The 21,652-nt window shown below is 35.8% G+C and overlaps 3 protein-coding genes across 5 annotated transcripts in view; 1 reads left to right on the forward strand and 2 right to left on the reverse strand.

The window, feature by feature from the left end:
- LOC114350604 (rabankyrin-5) overlaps positions 1-21,652 on the reverse strand; it is a 56,704-nt gene that overhangs the window by 21,451 nt on the left and 13,601 nt on the right. The gene's annotated exons all lie outside the window — the stretch shown is intronic.
- On the forward strand, positions 1,644-20,937 carry LOC114350606 (uncharacterized). The gene is made up of 5 exons (XM_028301470.1): positions 1,644-1,897; positions 11,552-11,684; positions 18,718-18,891; positions 19,324-19,483; positions 20,609-20,937. Exons 2-5 carry the CDS (start codon positions 11,621-11,623, stop codon positions 20,730-20,732), a joined length of 522 nt encoding a protein of 173 aa, XP_028157271.1. The 5' UTR covers positions 1,644-1,897; positions 11,552-11,620; the 3' UTR covers positions 20,733-20,937.
- LOC114350605 (uncharacterized) lies at positions 13,500-16,308 on the reverse strand. The gene is made up of 2 exons (XM_028301469.1): positions 15,316-16,308; positions 13,500-14,920 (listed from the first exon to the last, which is right to left on the reverse strand). Exons 1-2 carry the CDS (start codon positions 15,897-15,899, stop codon positions 14,146-14,148), a joined length of 1,359 nt encoding a protein of 452 aa, XP_028157270.1. The 5' UTR covers positions 15,900-16,308; the 3' UTR covers positions 13,500-14,145.

A 21,652-nucleotide genomic window follows, 5' to 3' on the forward strand; every position in this document is an offset into this window, starting at 1 on the left:
CCTACTCAATTTTGCGCTGCACTGTACTTGATCTTCTGACTTACTTGTCTACCAAATTAGCGTTACAATAAGCAAATTAACGAAATTAACCATGTCAAGGATTTTACCCAACTTCTGCGAATATCGTTACAAGTTCATTGAATAGTGTAAATAATTGAAATTATGCATGAAGTCCAACTGATTGACACAAGTAATTCAGCAGAATGTATAACAATGCAAGTTACTAAAGTTTTGAGTAAGATCCTAGTGCTACAGTATTTTGTAGATAAACCCCCGATTTCTGAATTGAGATAATATTTAACTTGAGTGTCGCAAAAGAGTCTTTAGACAACTAACACTGCTAAACACTATATTTTAGTAATAGTCACGCCTGCAGCAGCAAATTGATTGATTCAACAATGTAAAGAGTGAATGACACCCACGGTCGCCGGATGAGTGTGATTGATCACACGACGAAATGATCGCAGTCATCAACAGTTTAAAAGCCCTGGCTGTTTAAATGTGTGTCGTAAGACCAGTTTTCAGGAAGGTCCCAACTCCCAACACGTAACTTTAGAACAAATCAATATTGTATTTTTTGACTTTAAGTTATAGAGTCGGGGCTATAAAATCCCTTTCAGTATTCTTTCAAAGTTTTTTCTAAAGCATTGTGCAGTCGTGTAAGTATGCTTTTTTGCAGCTTAAGAGACGTCATGTATTCGACACCGTCATCGCGTCGACCCATTCAGGATTTATGACTATTTAAAGTCACAACAGCAAAAGTGATAGATAAGATTTTCTACATAATTCGCTATTATTGGATAATTACATATTTACATAGGTAATATCCGAGACCCTACTAATGCTCGTAACCTTTAAACTGTCAATAAAATATTCATGAAGTCAACATGTTTAATCACAATCAAATACAAAAATCTACATACGAGTACATGTTATGTTTAATTAACGTCCATAAATATTGATATTTGCAAATATTTAAATTGAAAAAGTGACACTAAATTCAGAACCTAGGGTAGACCAACATTAAATCTCAAAATGGTGAAACTCATGAAAAAGTTCTTAGAAGATCTACGACTGAAAAGCTCATGGATCACAAAACTGCAGCTCGATTCAATCATTGGTTGGTGCTAGAATCAGAATCTCGATAGGATTATGGACACTATCGAGTAGAATGTCGAAAAAAGTCGAATCTTAACTTCGAACTCCGATATTCTTCGATTCCAAATAATTTCGTTGTGGGTCAAATGATCATAACTTGACCTTCGCTGGTTGGGTTGTTATTGGCGTTCAAGCTGTATCTGATCCTGGCTACATAGGAGTTGCAGCGGTGGGTCCGAGTGGGTGTAGTCCCGTTAGTGGAATCTCTAGATGGTGCAGCATATTTCAGTAGGATTGACATCACCAAGAAATAATGACGATGCAGTTTTGTCATGATTATGTTTATGTCGTTGCTGCCACCGGAAAAACATAGTTAAAGTAGAGACATAATAATATAACGATCGGCAACCTTTAAATGTTATTTCCCCTTTAAGATCGTTTCTGAATGGCTGAAGTGCCTGTTATTATCTCAAGTTGACATAAATCATATTATTATTCATAGCAGCTTAGTTAAATGCGATCATTTCTTCATTTCGCGTTGCACAAGTGTTACGCCCTAAGTTACGTTCTATGAGAAAAGTCCTTGCGAGAAAACAAACCGGCCTTTGGCGAACAGTTGTTTGTTGACTCCGCAACAAGCCGCACGCGCATATCTCTCGACCAGTGCCATTCCTTCAAACACGTGCGTTTTACTCGCTGCCAGTGCATATTGTAAACATATATCATTGTGATAAGGTGCAATTTTCTGTGATATTGTGATAACCGATTATAACGAAGTGAACAATCGTTAGATGTTAAGGTAATAACAATTGAGGATTCCACAGGATGTTTCACTGATAAACAGGATTTTGTTATTTTTATATACCANAAATACCAGCGAGGGTGAGGTAACTTTGAGATCATACTTTTTGCCACCTGCCGGGTGGTAATTAGAATGAATTAAATGTAGATGGTAGATAAAAATAATAAGACGCTCATTAGTAGCCTTCCTTACATATTCAACAGGCTTACAACAGTTTTGCATAATTGTCGATGCATGAAGATATTTAATATTTAACCAGATGAAAGAAAAAGTTTCTTCAAACGCCTTTACCGTAAAGATTTTCAATATGAACGCATAATACACATTTTGAGCGATCGTGTAATGTATAACAAACCAAATCAAATCAACTTATTAAATGATCACTAATAAAGTATTTTTGATATTGTTTACAAACATCGTTACACTCACTGAAGTATGCATGACGTCATTTCTTATACGATTAATCAGGTCAATAGCCGGGCACATCGCACATGACGATATCTTAAAATAGTAGGTATAATTTATTAGATATGTGTATATTAGTACACGTTAATGCTTCATAAAGAATTTTATTGATCTCACATTCATCGATATTAACTAAATTAACTATACTAGACAACTCTACATTGAAATTAATAATCTCTATGGGTATGTATTTATGATGCCATTCTTTTTGATAGTAATGGGATGCTCATCTCAATAAACACATTTCTCAATTTTCATACAGCATTAGAGAATAATCAACACGTATGAGTTAATAATGTGACTATGGAAACAACAGTAGCTGAATCACCATTTAGAGAAAATTAAATTATAATAATGCCACAATATAGCGCCGATCCTAGGGTAGAGCGAAGGAGCGGCTCTAAGGCTGGGTTGCACCATCTTACTTTAACTTTGACAAACGTCAAAAATCTGTCAAATTCCATACAAAAATCACCGGTTATCGGTCAAAGTTAGGTGGTGCAACTCAACCTAAGTGATCGCAAGGTACCCAAAAATATAAAACGTCGATGACGGTTGACGATATAAAAAAAACAAACGTTACGGCTAGACGTAACCTTGAAGATGAACCTCCAATAGTATATTTTACTTAGATCCTCTTTGGTCGAAGGTTATGAAGTCATGTGTAATTTGAGATTCCATGTTTAAAATGAATTAACACCTTCGGTGCTAATGAAGTTTCGTTACACATGTTGAATCATACATGTCTGCTCAAATATTGTTTCATTTCATAGCAAATTCAAATATGACGAATGTTTAAATAGCTTGTTAATGGCTCTGCGTGCATTAAGTACATTTAAAAACTTATTCGTTTAGTAATATTTTTGTGTTCTTATAGATTTGGGCTATTTAATAATACAATTACTCTTTAAGAAATGTCTTATCTAACTCTACTCTCCAGTAGCAGTTTCCAACATTACACAAGTACAAATTGTTGTATACTTTACTTTGCGATTAAGAAAGGAACATATACATTTATCTAATAAAAAGATCTATATTATTATCAACTAAGTACTTATTTATTTGATTACCGACACAGCAGATTTAATTAATCCGATAGTTTTAATTACAGCAAAGTATGATGGATGACACAACTAAAACTTAACGTAACGATAATAAAGTAAAATGCCTTAAAGGCAGTTGCACAAACGGCCTTATTTATATAAAATCGACGCGTTCTCACTGCTGCAACTCTTGTGTAGCCAGGATCTATAGCTTGACCGCCAATAAAAACCCAACCAGTCAAGTTTGTCCCGGGGGAAATTAAACTGTCATTGGACCCCCAACGAAACCAATCAGAAGAATACAGGAGGAGTTCGAAGTTAAGGTTCCCTCCAGTGCAAGCAAGGTGGATGATAGAAGACAGAACAAAGGTTTAAGTTACCTTTTAAGAAAAGATATGCACCATAGATATCTTTCTACAACTTTTCCAACTACATGAGTTAAGCAGTTTGTAATATTAAACCAACTTAATGAATACGACGAAAACAAAAGAGTTAGCAACTTAAATTTAAACTTGCTCAATGTTTAGAAAGGTTTTTCAAAATTCATGTGGAGGTCAGTCAGAGTCAAACCAGTCTACTGGCTTAAAATTACAAGTGAGCCGTGGGCCAAGTTTCTCTACATTATAACAATAGTTGTAGAAAATCCACACATCTACTTCATCCACTTAAGATGTTTCACAATTTTTTTTCAGAGGTTTTACCATAGTTTTGATTTTGTAACAATTTCCCTAAATAAACTGAAAATTACTGTACTTCTCAGACATCTAAATAATGTGTTTAAAAGAGTGCAAAACAAATATTTTCTCTAAAATATATTGCAGGAAGCCGATTAATCTACGAAAAGCAACATCTGCACAACAATTTCACAAAACAACAATATTGTAGGTAACCAGAACAGGTCAAGCGTGGCAAGCAGTTTTAGTGTGCATTGTTTTGTGCTAGACACGCTAACGCAGATTTGACTGATGTCTGAATATAATAAACTCTACATTTTAGTTACTTCATGCCAATGTTCTTAATATCGCGCGTGGACATAAAACACGCAACTTTAAATGCATCTTGGTAATAAAAATTATGCGATGCGTCACAAAACTCGTTCGTAATCAAAGATTTTCATCGAATGTTGAGTCACATTGCTCGAAGACGCAATAAGAACCGACAAGTTTTTATTTTGTTTTAATAAAATATAGAACTGCAATCTGCATAATTCATGATTTAGTGTCTTTTATTGAAACATTTGATATTAAACTAACTTCTGTCATTATTAAAATGTTATTTCATGACTTTGTTGTGATTGTGAACACTTTATGTGATGACCTACTTAATGTAGGTTGTTAAATTCATCGTCATCGTGCCAATTACTCTCCACTGCAGCATGACCCTTCCTAATTTATCAGAGGAGGCAAAAGAATGATTAGATCTGCACTTCCCGGGCTGGGCAGACGGATAAGCCATCGGAGATATGATTAGGTAGAGTCTATTCCTATTGACTATGCTATATCCATCTCGCATGGATCTTAAACTATGTACCAACAAACTGTTCCAAATAAACCTGCATCTAATGAAGTTCGGTGGTAATGATCACGCGACGACCTTGCGCGGACGTTACCTGCGATCGTGACGTAACATATCAAGTTAGACCTCCAAACTGGAATGATTGTGTGATTTTATAGAGACGCACTGCGTCGGCGGAGGCCGAACGTTTTGGATGGCTTTTTTGTTAGTGACCTCAAGTTTAAAGTATTTCCGAAGAGATGGTACTTAATACTCAGTGTTATGTTCTTACATATTGCAATTGCACGGAATTGGAAGGAAGAAAGAAACAGTTTCGCCAAATAGAGATGACTTTGGTCTACTTATCATAATATTTGTTTCATTTATTTATTTAAATTTGCTAAAAAAGTACTATTGGGTGACTCAATATCAGTAGGTACGTAATACAGTATTCTTACCAGTCAACCTAAAGAATCGCAAAGACAAGTCAATTACGAGTTCTAGTTTAAAAAATGTAATCTAAATAAATCAAAATTTAATTAATAAAAATGTATCACCGTTCATTTCTTGGATAAATATTACGTTTTATATTTGCTCTATTTATTTTCTAAACTATTTCGTAATTCAATGCACTTTACACTAAATCTGCGTTTTGTCTGTGTCTGTGGTTTCGTTTGATTTGATTCAAATTATTTCGGATTTTCATACTCTGCTGGAATCATGAAATTGTATGAAATTCAATTTGGTTATTACGCACTCTACCCACTAAGATGCAGTTTAGCAATGGCCATATTTCACGGAACACTAGTGTTGTATGAACCAAAACAAAACGGTTTGGAAATCCCTGCTCTGTTTGAATAGATATTGAGATATTATTTATGGCTTAACTTGACCCAAGATTGCGGGTTAAATATAACTACATACTTGTTTATTTATATTGTCGGCCGTTTGGTGTAGTGGTTCAGAGCGGACTACTATGCCGAGAGGTCCCGGGTTCGATTCCCGGCCGGGCAGAAATTGAAATGATGAATTTTAATTTCTGTGACGGGTCTGGGTGTTACTATGTATAATATGTATGTATTTAAAAAAAAAAGTATATAAGTAGTATTTCCGTTAAGCTAGCACCCATAACACAAGCATTAAGTTGCTTACTTTGGGGCTAGCTGGCGCTATGTGAAATTGTCCAAAGATTTATTTATTTTATTTATTTAGATACTCTTTAAATATCATGTTATATCAGTCACTAGAACACCACGCTTTTATTCATGTAGGAACATGGCTTTCTGATAAAATATAAATGGTTTGAAGAAGAAACGTCAATTCGTTAATGAAAATGCAAGTGTTTTTTTTTGGGTTACGATTATGTAATGTATGAGTAGCTTGGACTTTGTGTAACATAACACGTTAGTACAAGGCCAGTAACTAGATATCCGGTTCTTTAACTAAAAAGCGGCAGCAGATAGAAACATTTAAATATTATTAAGATATTTTGTTGCACATTGCGTAGGTAAGTGATTGAAACCCTTGAAAAAGAGGCTGACAATAGTGACTGAGTTTCTTGCGCTGCTTCTTTTTATCACTGACCCATTTATTGTCCTGAAGCAGTGGTATGGTTAATACTGGGGTGTGTAAAAGTGCTTTTTAAAAGCCTAATTGCATAAATAAATGAGTTTCATGAGTTTTTATTGAAGTTGAAAAAGATATGATGCACACATCAAACAAAGATGACGTGCAGCTCTGATGCACTTCCACAATTAGTTAAATCATTAGACGATTATCAGCTATTAAGACTTAGATTAATAATGCAGATTGCGTTTTAGAGAGCACAATTGCATAATTTGTTACTAGCGTTTTGTAACGTTTAGTGTCGTTTAGTTTCAGAATTCGCGCGTTCATATGAAAAACATACATTTTTGGCAATTTACACAATGAATAAGCAAGAAAAGTAAAGACTAAAATAAATAAATTCTTACACAAGTAGGTAAGTATGCATTTTGTGACATTTTGTATGCGGTTTTGTCGAACGTGTGCAACCTTTTTGTATGGGCATTTTGCAAATCAGTTGGGCCATAACGAAAACCAGTCGGCAACCGAAAACCAACGGGCTGGTTAATGTTCAATGCTGCCGGTCCATTATGTAGAGTAGAGTCGCAATATCCACTTGGATTTTTGCCCAACGAGTTTTCGAAAAATAATATCGCTGTTAAAATCGATGCTTGAGCTCTCTCGAAACTGTTTCCGAATTTCAGACTCGTTGCATTATCTGTAAAATGTGAAACTTCGTGTAGGTACTTCTTCGAGTTTTTGGGCAAGTCAAAAATGAGTGACAATGACTCATACTCATATTATCATTTATGGGATTGAGAGCGTGTAACTTGATAGAGATATCAGTACCAGGATTCCTGATTCGGGTGTGTCATAGTTCCCAGATTAATCAGAGTAGGTAACTTTTATAATGCTTTAAAGTTACTTATATTCACTAATTACTACAGGCTACTTTTGAAGTCGGGAATATACAGTATTTCCGGAAGACTGTTTATTATTAAGAAACAAGATCCACGCAACCGGGTCCAAGTGCAAAAGCTTAAAATTAGCAATTAGTTACCGATGCGATGCATTGTATAGATTATTCGGCTAACCAAATGCCAGGGGAAAGGCCGCCGCCAAGGAGGTCGGGACCTTGAAACGTTCTGCGCCAGTTCTGCACGCTGTTATAATCTGTGACGCTGCGCCCGCGCCGCGCCACTACACGTGTTGCTGCACCAATTACAATATGGCTATTTCTGTACGATTTACTCCATATTTGCTATTTCCACAACACGACTAGCTCCTCTAAGTTGTATTGAGAAATGTAAACATCATCAAATTAATCTGGGGGCACGGCAGTGCCCCCACCAAGTCGAGCAAAAAAACGGCACGGCCGTACCATCCTTTTCTCGAAGCAATTCAGGCCATTTTCGACTGCCTGTAACTTCGTTGTGGATAAAACTACACTCGCGAGCAAAACTATGGAATCACTTACATGAAGTTGTTTCCACGCGATCTTGTGTACTAACCAATTTGTTAGTAACAAAAAAAGTAGCACCATTTTAAAGATTAAACTTTTAACTTTAAATTGATACCAAATTCATTTAAATCACACCAGTATTTAAAAAGATATCCTGGCTGATGTGAAGAAGTAAGAAAAAAGACATGTACCAACTGTTTGATACGTCGCGAGTTGCGGCCTATTTACCCCCTATAAAAGCACGTGTTTTAGGATTTTTGAGTTCACACGTTGATCCATACACATCTCGGCTTCTTTTGACACTTTACCTGGGATTCTACACCTACAGAAGCAGCACAAATCGTTGCACTGTTGCAAGAAGGGCTCAGCCAGCGAGCTGTCGCACATCAGCTCCACATAAGCCAGTCCTGGGTTTCGAAAGTTTTAAGACGTTTTTTGGAGACTAGTGGCTTTATCCCGAGACCAAGTTCTGAACAGCGCCGGTGCACATCGCAGAGCGATGACCGTTTTTTCATGTCAACCTCTCTATGAANCGAAACGAACGACCGAGTCTTTATTTTATTAGATTGGTATATTAAGATCTAAAAGTGGGTGCCTTATCTTAATTTTTGATTGAATAACAAGCTATCTCAGCAATTATTTTGTAATACTTGTTTCATTTACCCCTTGGTCATTTGGGAAAGCTCAACATGAAAGCGTTATTGGCTTATGATAAGCGCAGTATAATTGTATTATTACTGCGCATTTAAAGTTTTGATAAATTATTTTGATTCACACTCCCACTCATAAATGCAGTAAGTTGTAAAGATACGGCGCATATATTACGTTGTAAGAACTAAAATTTAAATCAATCATTTAACATATGTACCGTAAGTAACGAAAACTACTGATAAACGCAGTAAGGAACAATCATACTGCATTCATGGGTAGTAAGTATCGAACGAAAAAGTTAATCCATAACATAAACAGTTTTTTAATAATTTTAAATACAAAATATTAATTAAAATACAAAAACCTCATATCAAATTAAACTTTGAGTTTAGCTCTATAAGCCCATATATTTTTTTTTACAAATATTTGCGTAACTAATTGTAGACACCCCAAAATAAAATTTCAACTTTGATCGCGTTTTTCTCGAAACTGTTCACGTGTTACTTACTGCGTTTATAAATTGTGCGGCAGATATTTGCTCTATTTATTTTCTAAACTATTTCGTAATTCAATGCACTTTACACTAAATCTGCGTTTTGTCTGTGTCTGTGGTTTCGTTTGATTTAATTCAAATTATTTCGAATTTTCTTACTCTGCTGGAATCATGGTATTGTACGAAATTCAATTTGGTTATTACGCACTCTATCCACTAAGATGCAGTTTAGCAATGGCCATATTTCACGGAACACTAGTGTTGTATGAACCAAAACAAAACGGTTTGGAAATCCCTGCTCTGTTTGAATAGATATTGAGATATTATTTATGGCTTAACTTGACCCAAGATTGCAGGTTAAATATAACTACATACTTGTTTATTTAGATACTCTTTAAATATCATGTTATATCAGTCACTAGAACACCACGCTTTTATTCATGTAGGAACATGGCTTTCTGATAAAATATAAACGGTTTGAAGAAGAAACGTCAATTCGTTAATGAAAATGCAAGTGTTTTTTTTTTGGGTTACGGTTATGTAATGTATGAGTAGCTTGGACTTTGTGTAACATAACACGTTAGTACAAGGCCAGTAACTAGATATCCGGTTCTTTAACTAAAAAGCGGCAGCAGATAGAAACATTTAAAGATTATTAATTGAAAAAGAGACTGACAATAGTGACTGAGTTTCTTGCGCTGCTTCTTTTTATCACTGACCCATTTATTGTCCTGAAGCAGTGGTATGGTTAATACTGGGGTGTGTAAAAGTGCTTTTTAAAAGCCTAATTGCATAAATAAATGAGTTTCATGAGTTTTTATTGAAGTTGAAAAAGATATTATTATCAGCTATTAAGACTTAGATTAATAATGCAGACTGCGTTTTAGAGAACACAATTGCATAATTTGTTACTAGCGTTTTGTAACGTTTAGTGTCGTTTAGTTTCAGAATTCGCGCGTTCATATGAAAAACATACATTTTTGGCAATTTACACAATGAATAAGCAAGAAAAGTAAAGACTAAAATAAATAAATTCTTACACAAGTAGGTAAGTATGCATTTTGTGACATTTTGTATGCGCTTTTGTCGAACGTGTGCAACCTTTTTGTATGGGCATTTTGCAAATCAGTTGGGCCATAACGAAAACCAGTCGGCAACCGAAAACCAACGGGCTGGTTAATGTTCAATGCTGCCGGTCCATTATGTAGAGTAGAGTCGCAATATCCACTTGGATTTTTGCCCAACGAGTTTTCGAAAAATAATATCGCTGTTAAAATCGATGCTTGAGCTCTCTCGAAACTGTTTTCGAATTTCAGACTCGTTGCATTATCTGTAAAATGTGAAACTTCGTGTAGGTACTTCTTCGAGTTTTTGGGCAAGTCAAAAATGAGTGACAATGACTCATACTCACTCATATTATCATTTATGGGATTGAGAGCGTGTAACTTGATAGAGATATCAGTACCAGGATTCCTGATTCGGGTGTGTCATAGTTCCCAGATTAATCAGAGTAACTAGTGGATTTAGGTAACTTTTATAATGCTTTAAAGTTACTTATATTCACTAATCACTACAGGCTACTTTTGAAATCGGGAATATACAGTATTTCCGGAAGACTGTTTATTATTAAGAAACAAGATCCACGCAACCGGGTCCAAGTGCAAAGGCTTAAAATTAGCAATTAGTTACCGATGCGATGCATTGTATATAGATTATTTGGCTAACCAAATGCCAGGGGAAAGGCCGCCGTCAAGGAGGTCGGGACCTTGAAACGTTCTGCGCCAGTTCTGCACGCTGTTATAATCTGTGACGCTGCGCCCGCGCCGCGCCACTACACGTGTTGCTGCACCAATTACAATATGGCTATTTCTGTACGATTTACTCCATATTTGCTATTTCCACAACACGACTAGCTCCTCTAAGTTGTGTTGAGAAATGTAAACATCATCAAATTAATAAACTCTATCAAAGTTAACTTGAATTAAGTAAGAGCATGACGTCAAGCTACTTTAAAACACAATACATTGTATTTATGTGAAAGTTAAATTTCAATACATTATTGTTTGTTGATTACATAATTGTTAATTTGTTTCCTATTTGACAAGTATTTGTTTGTTTGACGTAATCGCCTTAGTAAACATATATCAGTAAATCACGTATGAACTTATCTGCAAATATGGTATATCATTGATATTTTGATGATAATGTTATTTTAGGTAAATCAAAAACAGCTGTATTATTGCGAACATTTAATAAGGAACTTAAAATGCCTATTTTTATGGATATTTTACATCTTAAGTAAATCAGTCTCGATAAATGTACATGCTGTATATAAATTAATGGTTTTAACAATATTTATTTATTACTAACCCCAAACTTAACAACTAACTTCGACCTATAACTAAGATACTGAAGAGTACAGCCGTCAAGTTTTTAGCTTGGACAATAATATCAGAGGCCATATCTTATCATTCATATCTGAATTACATTGTTCACAGATTAACGAATCCAGTGCCATCAACTTCATCCAGAAGCTTTAAAAGACGAAAGCGTTGACTGCAACGACAATGATCTCCGTCCAAGAATGCGTCCTGGCGTTGATTTTAGCCGTATCAACCTTATACACTTCAGGTTTGTAATAAAGCTCAATTTTGCTTTTTAATTATTGTAAGCATTACAGCCAGTAAAAGACTAATTGCATGTAAAACTCGGATATTCCGAAGTCCATGCAGGAATGCGGACGGGAAGTGCTCGCTCGAATTAGTTCACGTAAGAAATCGGTCTTCAATTAAACTCTCACATTCATTTCAATTTCATACATTATGGACACTGCATAATCACTAGGCCTAGAGTAGACAGTATACTGCACTTAGTATCGAACATGTTCAAGCCATATGCCAAATGCCACAATGACAACAACAATCATTGTGAAAAGTTGATAAAATTTCAAAGTTTTTAGTTGATTCTGGAGGTCCCGATTGTTTGCACGAATATCATTTAAGGAATTTGAAATAACACCACTCTCATCTTGAATTTCACCTATAATACTTGTGAATGTATATTCGTGCACTTTATATTTAGGGTTTTTGAGCCAAATATCGTGTATCTCTTCTTTGGTTACCGAACTGCTCGGTGTTTCTAGTCCAATGACGATGATTTTCTCCATTGTCAAGGCGTTTAAGGTCGGTGAATTGAAATCTTGCACAACCATTACAACAGATTTTGATTGTCCTATATCTAAACCTCCAAATATAGGACTCACACTTATAACCTCTGAAGTACTCCTAATTTCAAAGACAATTGGTGATTCGTGTTTATTAGCCAGCGTCAAATGAATTGACAATACTAATTTGTTATTCTCTCCTCTGAAAATGACTGAATTTGTGGGTTTTAGATGAATCATTTCTTTTGTCGGATACATATTACTATTTACTCTTACATTTGAAGGTTTTGTCAGTTCATTTTTGTTCTCAGGTTTAAATTCAAACTTGTAATCATCTCTTCCACCCCATGATTGTAATGCATGGTCTAATTGTACAATTTTAGCAATATTATTCTTCGTAACAAACTTCATACGTGAAGCTATTCTAGGTGGTAGAACTGACTTGATCATTTTAAATGTTGCTGACAGAGCCCACGGCATTTCGTATATAATTAAATAATTTAAAAGGAATGGATAGTACTTTTGAAACAACATCTTTGTAAAGTTGCTTAACTGCATATCAAAATCACTATTGCTACAGTCTGACATATCACAAAATAGACTTATTTTGTTGCCATTTTCTTCCCTTTCGATCCGATCCAACCAGTAAATTAGGATTTTTTTTACTTCGTTCAAGTCCTTCTTAGTTTTGCTATATAGTTTGGATTTAAATACCAGTATGAGGCATCCATCGATGTCCCTTCCATGTGGAAATATTGAGCCCTCGTTTACGTAGTCCATCCTGATGTTGCTTTCATTGATGTCACTTGCTCCGACGGTGGCCCTCCACACGAGGATATCCCAAAGGAGATCCACTGCATGCTGCGTGCTGTTGCCGGCGTGAGCAATCGTTCTCATGAGGTATCGGTCGTCGTCCACTCGTTTCAGATCCAATGGATGGAATTTACCAGGCGGATTTGGAATACCACTGTTTAATTTATCCTTAAACCGATTTCTCAATATCCTAGGCGTGCACATGGCCACCGTATCAAAACACACGTTCGCCATGTTTAACTTAGTCAACTGAAGTATCTACATAAACGTATGTTTTCGCATAACTTATACAAAATGACACACCAAACCGGTTACGAAATGTGAACAAACTAGAATGACAGAAAAAAACATTTACATTATTTTGTCTGGTTGGTATCTGCTAGCGTAATCGTTATCTACTTTGCTTGCGATAACAATAATCAAAGGGAAATTTCATTGTGATGGTCATTTTTTAGCCAAATCTCTTAGCCAAACTTAGGTAGGTATATTATTTTGATGATCTATCAATTAAATAATTGTCTAGCTCCAAACTAAGCGAAGCTTGCCTTGCAATGGCGATTAAGTGACGAATAAACGTCTGAAATAGGCAAAAATGAAATAGTTAAAAACATAAAAGCGTTTTAATACTGAATACACATCTAAACGTCCATGACTCCGATATAAATGCGCGTGTACATAAAACATTGTCCCCATCGTGACTTTATCCCACAACTATGTATGCACCAGGTTAGGCGGTTTTCTGAGTCTACATTGTACCGAACTACACTTCCGTAATTTTTCTAAAAACAAACATTTTCCTTATTATTTGTAGATAGACGAGCTATGACAAATTATTAGTTTCACTTACGCAAAAATACGGCCGATACAATTTAGGCTTTCAAAAACTATCAAGGGCGTCACTTCACCTTGGAAATAGGCGCGGCTGCACAACAATTTATGAAGCAACAAATTAGAGAAAATGTGAGGATTCAAAGAACCTAATAATACTCGTAATATTGACAAGAAGAACAATAAAATTATATTAGCGTAAATAAACTCTACAACTCAAGATCTTGACATTTATTACTGGGCAAAAGAATAATAAACTCGTGCATGACCTTAATTACATTTTCACGGTCAGTAGTTGGTCTGTCTTACCACACCGCTAAACAGGTCGTACAGAATTAAAGAAAACAATGCGGCTGGTGCAACGACAGCGACTAGTCTATACCCAGGCGTGGGATCTCGGAAGTCATAGCATAGAGCGCGAAATCTTCTGCCTTTTTCAATACACAACGACCCTGGATTCCCCGCGACGTACACGGGCTCATCAGTGTCACACCTTGATTGGCTTTCTTCAAAAAATCTGTACCTTGTCACAAGTTTTGCTATCGATCCTCTTGTGCCACTAGAATAATCATTCAAAACTTCTCTCAAATTCAAATCTGAGTATAGATTCTGTAAACTATCCAAGCTCCAGGATTTTCTTGGGTGTTTAGGTGCAACGTCGAATACGCGTGAATTTTGTTTTGGGTGTTCATGAGTTACGCTATGTATATCAAGTCCCAAAGAAGATAAAAATGTCAAATCTGTAAGATCGGAGTCGTCATCAGCACCCACAATATCTGTTATATCACGGTGCAAGATAAATCCACAATAATATTTTGTAGTCAAGAAATATGGAGCACCCGGTGCGAAGTCACACACTACTCTGATATCACCATTAGGTCTTTCCCCATACGCGCAACCAATTTTATTGCTATCGGCCCAGATTAATTGAACTGTGTTATATGTCGAGGGTTCTATATGTCCACATTCTATGTCTTTTTCACTTAATTTATTTCCAGCGCTCAGAAACCAAGCATAAATACACCCAGTTACAGCCGAAACGAAGCACTCATCTTTAGGTATGCTGAAATAATAAAAAAACAAGTTGTAATAACAATAGGCTAGTTTCCTAAAAAAATTTTTTTATTCCGTCATGTTAATATCAAAAAATATTGGACACATATATTTTTATTTGTCAATCTAACAAATAATTACATAGTTATGGTGCGTTGAAGTTCCGCGCGACGTCACAAAGTGCGGCACTTTTATGCACTCATTGACGTCACGGGCCTCTTCATATCGGCACGGGCTTTATCTCTTTAAATTTTCATTAGTTTGAAAAAGTGAAAAATACGTGTAGAGTATTTTTTGATAAGTTAACTGACGGACTAATTAAAACTCTTGCTATTTGACCCAGGAAACAACTCTATTATAGATTTTAGAATGATTAAATTATGAAAGATAAACATATTTTTTTACCATTTAGATGTTGGGTCGATTTTATATGAGTTAACGCAGCATTCGTCTGCGTATTTCGTACATTCGAGTTGCGATACGTAGCGCTCGTCCAAAGCAGAACATGGAGGCGGACCGGGCAGGCACTGGCGAAGCCAGGCTGCAGCCATCTTCTCTAGGTCATAGTCATATATTATTTGTTTCATATTCTTTGCGGCCGGCAATTGTGGATATTCATCTGCAGCTCCATTAGCTATACGATTTCTCATAGCGTTGACTGTATTGACTATAGCGATATGCTCTAGTATGGTAGGTTTATGTACACGATAATTTTCGTCACATACTTTTGAAACATGATTTTCAGTGAAAAGGCAAAGTGTATGATCACCATAGCATGGTTCTACGCTGCACCATTTATTGAGAGACGATACAGTAGGCACATCGGGTTTAAGCATATATTTACGCAGCTTGTCTTTATCCGGTATGTTAACATTTTTTAAGTCTCCACCTTTGACTAGAAATATATTTGAAGTTTTCTTTCTCCTGCCTAATTCTCCGTATAGAATAGGTAATTGCCAACAAGGGTATTTTTCAGGTACATACCACATATTCTTGTTTGGTAAAAAAGTTTGATTTAATTCCGGGATAACAGCAGCTGGTTCTAAATTGTAGAAATCTGTGAGAAACACTTTGGTCTTGTTTTCTTCAGTATTATTTATGGTCTCTGTGGTGGTTGACGGCTTTTGGGTATCTTTTAGCGATTGGTGTTCATTATCATCCTCATAAACATACTCATAATCGCTTAAGAAATGAAGTTCTGACGGAGTCTTATCTTTAGGATCTATTTTGTACGATAAACGGCGTGGAATTGTAGAGACTTTGACGGTAGTGAGTTGCGATTTAAGTTTATTTTTTTCTTTTTTGTATGCGTCATAATTTTGGTTACCGACAAATATTTTGAATTCATCGTCACTTTCATAGTTGTCTTCTTGTTTCTTAGCTCTTAAAGTATAATTTTGTTCTAATGTAGTGTTCTGTAAGTTATCATCTCCAAGTCTGCGCGAATCGGACACGTTGTTTAAAGATATCGGGACGTCTTCGAGGTTGTGGTCATCGTAATATTCGTCTGCAATGCCGGAGCAATGAACTATGAGAACAGAAAATGCATAGCACACGAACAACATTCTAATTCTTTTCGGTGTATTTATTGACTTTCCATTTGAAGAAAACATTGCCAACTAGATTTACAATAGACATGCTCATATATCATGTAATGAAACCTACAACCTATTTATCGCAACGGAGTTTACAAATCTTAAAAAATTCAAATTATTTAAGTGTTAACCTACTTTTTAAATGGCACTTGTTTAAATCGGCGCCGCAAAGTAAAATAAAATATAGTTATTACAATGGCAATTACTTAATTATGTCAGTTAGTAGTTACGTGTAACTAGCATACTACAGCTCTGTGACAAACAATAATCGACCGGAATTGAATGGACTTCACAATGCTAACACTATTATTAGCCACTCAGTCAAAGGGGACAAGGTTTGAATCCAAGAGCGATCATTCGTCGGCGCATGCGTAATATGAACCGGCGTGGGAGTTAGCAGAACTTGCTGTGATTCATACGGACAACGTGTATTATAGTAGGCATTGCAAAGGACATTGATCTGTATTAAAAAATAAATAGTGACATATCCGAGTTCCTTTGTTTTTTCAAGAAACTGTTGAGTGATACACTCATCAAACAGAGGATCCGATTAATAAAACTATCGCTACTATTAGTTCATTTGTTACACATGCTCGCTCTACGCATGTGCAAATTAACTAATTATACATTTAAAGTGCTGACAGTATCTATGTTCAACATGTGTTCTACAGGGTCAATGACTTGACCAGGGCATCGGTTCCGTGACCTATGGCGATGTAATTAATAGAACTGTTAACAAGAATTTGATAACTTATTGCCTATAAACAATGTCAATATCTCGTGTCATTGTGCGTAAAGGGGAAAGTATTTGATTTACAATCATACTAAGGTGTATTATGCTGGTTGGACAATTTAACCACCAACGACCATTGTTCAATCTAAGTTTTAAGTAATATTTGATCTAATCAATCAAGCGTTTAAAATGTATTTCTTTTTGTTATATGTGTTATTATTTATTTGTGTTAATATTCATACATTGTTATTACATAGTCAAACAAAAGCAATACAGTAACTGGGTCTTGAAGCTCTACAATAATGTTCGCTGTGTTCATGAGAGTGCATGATGCACCCAAGTATTTTTAATTCATCTGTGTGCGGTTCATCTTTCACCGCGTAATAGTTGGTCATTCTTGCAATTTTGTTTTATTTGCGCTGCGTGCCAGGCGGGGCTGACATTACAGGGTAGACGGTCGTCTCAAGGTTGCCATTTAAAGGCGGGTCCACTGAGGGCAACGGTTCGGACCCCATGACTCACAGACTCACAGTGCAATGTCGTAACTGCGAGTTACTTTGTTTGCTCTGAGCATACTGCATACGGTTAGCACTTTGCAGGACGCTAATTCGTCAGCAAATAGCCACCGCCTTGACACCTGGTCTATGCTGTATACATTATGGACGGTATTATTCCAATAAAATAACTTTGATTTGAAATCTCATAAGAGGAAAATTAATGACAAGCATTTACGCAGCATTGCCAATAACTATTAAGTGACTTAATGCGAGTATAAACAGTTAGAACGACAGTAACATTTTGCAATATAACGTACCTATTAGCAGTAATTGTGAGTAAACCTGAATAATTACTGTGTCATAATGTTGTAAATGTAATTTACAGGTATTTCCTGGCATACAATATTTATCTTCCTATTAGGTACCTATTACTAAAGTGGTTAAGATTAAAAATACAATAATCTAGCCAGGTGCTGGAAAAATACGAAAGATATGGTCAAGCCTCTGGCTCGGTCTCTCTTATTAATTTAAGTAAAAGAGAGGCTTTTAAGTAAAAGCGGCATGCATTTCATTAGGCGAATGTTTTAAAGTTCATGATCGGCACGAAGGACGTCTGGTCTAGACGTCTAGACTAAGGCAACAAATAACAGCGGACATAATCATTTTGTGTGATGGATCCTTACTATTGTGAGAAAAGTCAAAAGCGTGACTATGAACAGTAAAAAATACCGTTAATAAATCAATATCCAAGAATACAAAGATAAGTTCCTCTAAACATAATATTCACATTAACATAGAAAATTTAAACCCATTTTATAGTTAAACCTTGCCTGAAGAAAAGAAGGCCTCATAATATTTCGATTCCTTGACTCCATTAGCAATGCTGTTGCACGATAAAACATGTTTTCGATTCCTTCACTCTTTCATCGATGTTAAGACACATAACATCATATAACAATAACAATATGAATGTGTTTTTCAGGAGTATCATGCCTGCAATGCTACCAATGCCTGATCAACCCGCTGCCGGGCCAGTACTACAACACGACCAAGAACCTGTGCGTGCACTTCGACTACTCCGAGAGGTTCATAGTGGACTGCCCCTTCTCCACCATGTGCATGAAGCAAGCCTTCCACCTGGACCTCATTGGAGGAGGTGAGCTACCTACTGTGATAGTATAGGTATCTCCAACACGATTATGAACCTGTGCGTGCACTTCGACTACTCCGAGAGGTTCATAGTGGACTGCCCCTTCTCGCCAAGCAAGACTCCACCTGGATCTCTTATGGAATTTTATTTGGATACATTATAACATTTTCATTTCCAAACTTGGTAAGTATTACACGAAAATCGGCTGCCTAAATTGTACAAGTAGGTACGTAAGCCACAGTAACAAGCTGAAGATATTATACAGATAAATTTTTGTTTATGATATTTTTTATTTTGACGGAAAAAAGAGGATTTTAAAGGAAAATAGAATTACTTATACTCGTAGTAGTAAATTGCAAAAACCGTCAGAAATAACATTGGGTTGTTCAGAAAACAATAAAAGAAATCTATATTAATAAGTGTTTTCTCTCTTTCCAGTAAAAGTTACGGGGGTCCTCCGCGACTGCGCGTCCCAGAAGAATGAGCACTACGACTTTGTAAATGGGAAATGGATTCCCAAGATGGAGATCCTTGAGCCCTACGTGGAGGGCTGCCAAGATATCGACGACAAGGGCGAGAGGACCACGTCACATAATAGGTAATTCAACCGAATATGACGTTATTGACATAAGGTCGCGGGAGGTGCCTGGATGCGAGCGGCGTAGGACCGGTATTTGTGGAAATTCTTTGGGGATGCTTTTGTCAAGCAATGGACATCATTCGGCTGAAACGACGACGACGATGACGTTATTAGAATTCATTTAAAATATCTTTTAAGTCCGTTTTCCACCGCTAAAGAGAAATGAACTAGTGATGTCTAGCGGAGCGGTCGTCATGTGCATAAAATAGAAAGAGATTCCGAGAAAGAGTTCGGGAGTATTGAATATTGAGTAAGCTCATTTTTACTCTTTTTCCGTCATTGTCAAATGACGATTTCGAAAATTCGTTCAACACTTTTATGACATTTTTCCTAAGAAAATCTGTATCTGTAGGTGAGTGTCTGGTGGAGTCTGCAACTGTTTTAAGCACTTATATTTTCATTAGAATTTTTCCCTACACTTTATTTCAAAACAAAATATTACGTGAGCTAGTTGCGGTAAAAATCAGCGCTATTAATTGAAATTTAATAAAGTACCGATCAAATAAATGTAAATAATAAATCCGATTTCACCAATATACTCGTAATATCATTATTAATGAAAGACGTGTAATCATTAATCAATTAGGTACTTGATTATATCATTACTTATTAAGATTACTTGTACATTTATGTAATTAGTCGTTTATATTTATACAACTAAAAGGAAATTGAATCTTCAATGCAAACATTTTAGCATCTAAAAGATGTCTAAATTAAGTTCGCCTTAAGTACCAAGCTTATGTATGTATAAAGCTCAAATAAATAAATACAATTCTAAAATTTAAATAATATAGCAAATCCAAAAAAGCTTTAAAGGAAGAGCCACCATCTAGGCACTTATATCACTTTTTTTGTAAAGTATCAGCTGTTGTTATTAAAATGATATGGCATTCATTAATGACAGTGACTTAATTTTAGTTATTTTTGATAAGAAGAAAACACCAAATTTTTTTAAATCAAAATGTATAGAAAATTGAAAATGCGTCGATGTAACACTTTCAATTAACTCTCAATAAAAAAACAAAACAATGGAAAAATGCAAACAAATTCTAATATTAATATTCTATTTGTATGTTATTCCAGGTTCTGCTACTGCCGCCAGAACTTATGCAACTCATCACCGAGCACCAACCACGAGGGGTATACCGACATCATGGGGGTCATAGTTGTCTTCAACCTCATGAAGTACATCAATAGCCTCAGGTAGTGAATCCAGAACAGTGCGCCAAACACTTAGTGAATTAACTATGTATGTGATAGCATAGTGCGGTCATGCACCAACAATGTGATATTAAAGGAAACAGAAATGATACCTAATTTTAAGCTTAGGTAAAATGTTGTTAGGTATGTGTTAGTCATAGCCTTTTGTATTTATGTATGTATTGTATAATAAAGATTATTTAAGGCATGAATTGGGTGTTTTAGTGAAAATTATAATTGGTACTAGCTTTCCGCCCGCGGCTTCGCCCACGTGGAATTTTGTCTGTCACAGAAAAACTTTATCGCGCGCGTCCCTGTTTCAAAAACCGGGATAAAAACTATCCTATGTTCTTTCCCAGGACTCAAACTATCTCTATGCCAAATTTCATCAAAATCGGTTGCGAGGTTTAAGCGGGAAAGCGTAACAGACAGACAGACAGACAGACAGACAGACAGACAGACAGACAGACAGAGTTACTTTCGCATTTATAATATTAGTTGGGATTGCTATTAGATCATCGACATAATATCTGTTTACTATACCTACTTATACACGCTAGAATACATAATAATTGTAGCAGGTGAAAAGTAAAGGTATTTAATGTAGTTTAATTTTTGTTACGGAATGTGGTTCAGTTAATAAAACATTATACGATTGCCAGATATCATAATGTAACTATGATATGCATGAAACCTAACGTTCCACGGCGATTGCCTTTGCTTATAATATTGCGATGCTGTGAAAATATAATGGTTAGGGTATGAATAAGTTAAAAAGAAGGTTTATACAATTTTGAATCCCAACCGAAGCTGACTGTAGTTTGATATTACATAAAAAAATCCGGAATCAAAACTGACAGCATACATACATACGAAAGTGAGGTCCAATTATCATAAAATGCGTACATCAACATAATCCGTGTGAAA

Source organism: Ostrinia furnacalis, unplaced genomic scaffold (assembly GCF_004193835.3).
Source record: "Ostrinia furnacalis isolate ACB-3 unplaced genomic scaffold, ASM419383v2 OfSCF0922, whole genome shotgun sequence".
Classification (NCBI taxonomy): Eukaryota; Metazoa; Arthropoda; class Insecta; order Lepidoptera; family Crambidae; genus Ostrinia; species Ostrinia furnacalis.

Coding starts and splice junctions, on each gene's coding strand:
- LOC114350606 (XM_028301470.1), top strand. CDS start 11,621: ATGATCTCCGTCCAAGAATGCGTCCTGGCGTTGATTTTAGCCGTATCA. Junction 11,685..18,717: donor ATCAACCTTATACACTTCAG/GTTTGTAATAAA, acceptor TGTGTTTTTCAG/GAGTATCATGCCTGCAATGC. Junction 19,484..20,608: donor AGGACCACGTCACATAATAG/GTAATTCAACCG, acceptor ATGTTATTCCAG/GTTCTGCTACTGCCGCCAGA.
- LOC114350605 (XM_028301469.1), bottom strand. CDS start 15,899: ATGTGGTATGTACCTGAAAAATACCCTTGTTGGCAATTACCTATTCTA. Junction 14,921..15,315: donor ATCGACCCAACATCTAAATG/GTAAAAAAATAT, acceptor TTATTATTTCAG/CATACCTAAAGATGAGTGCT.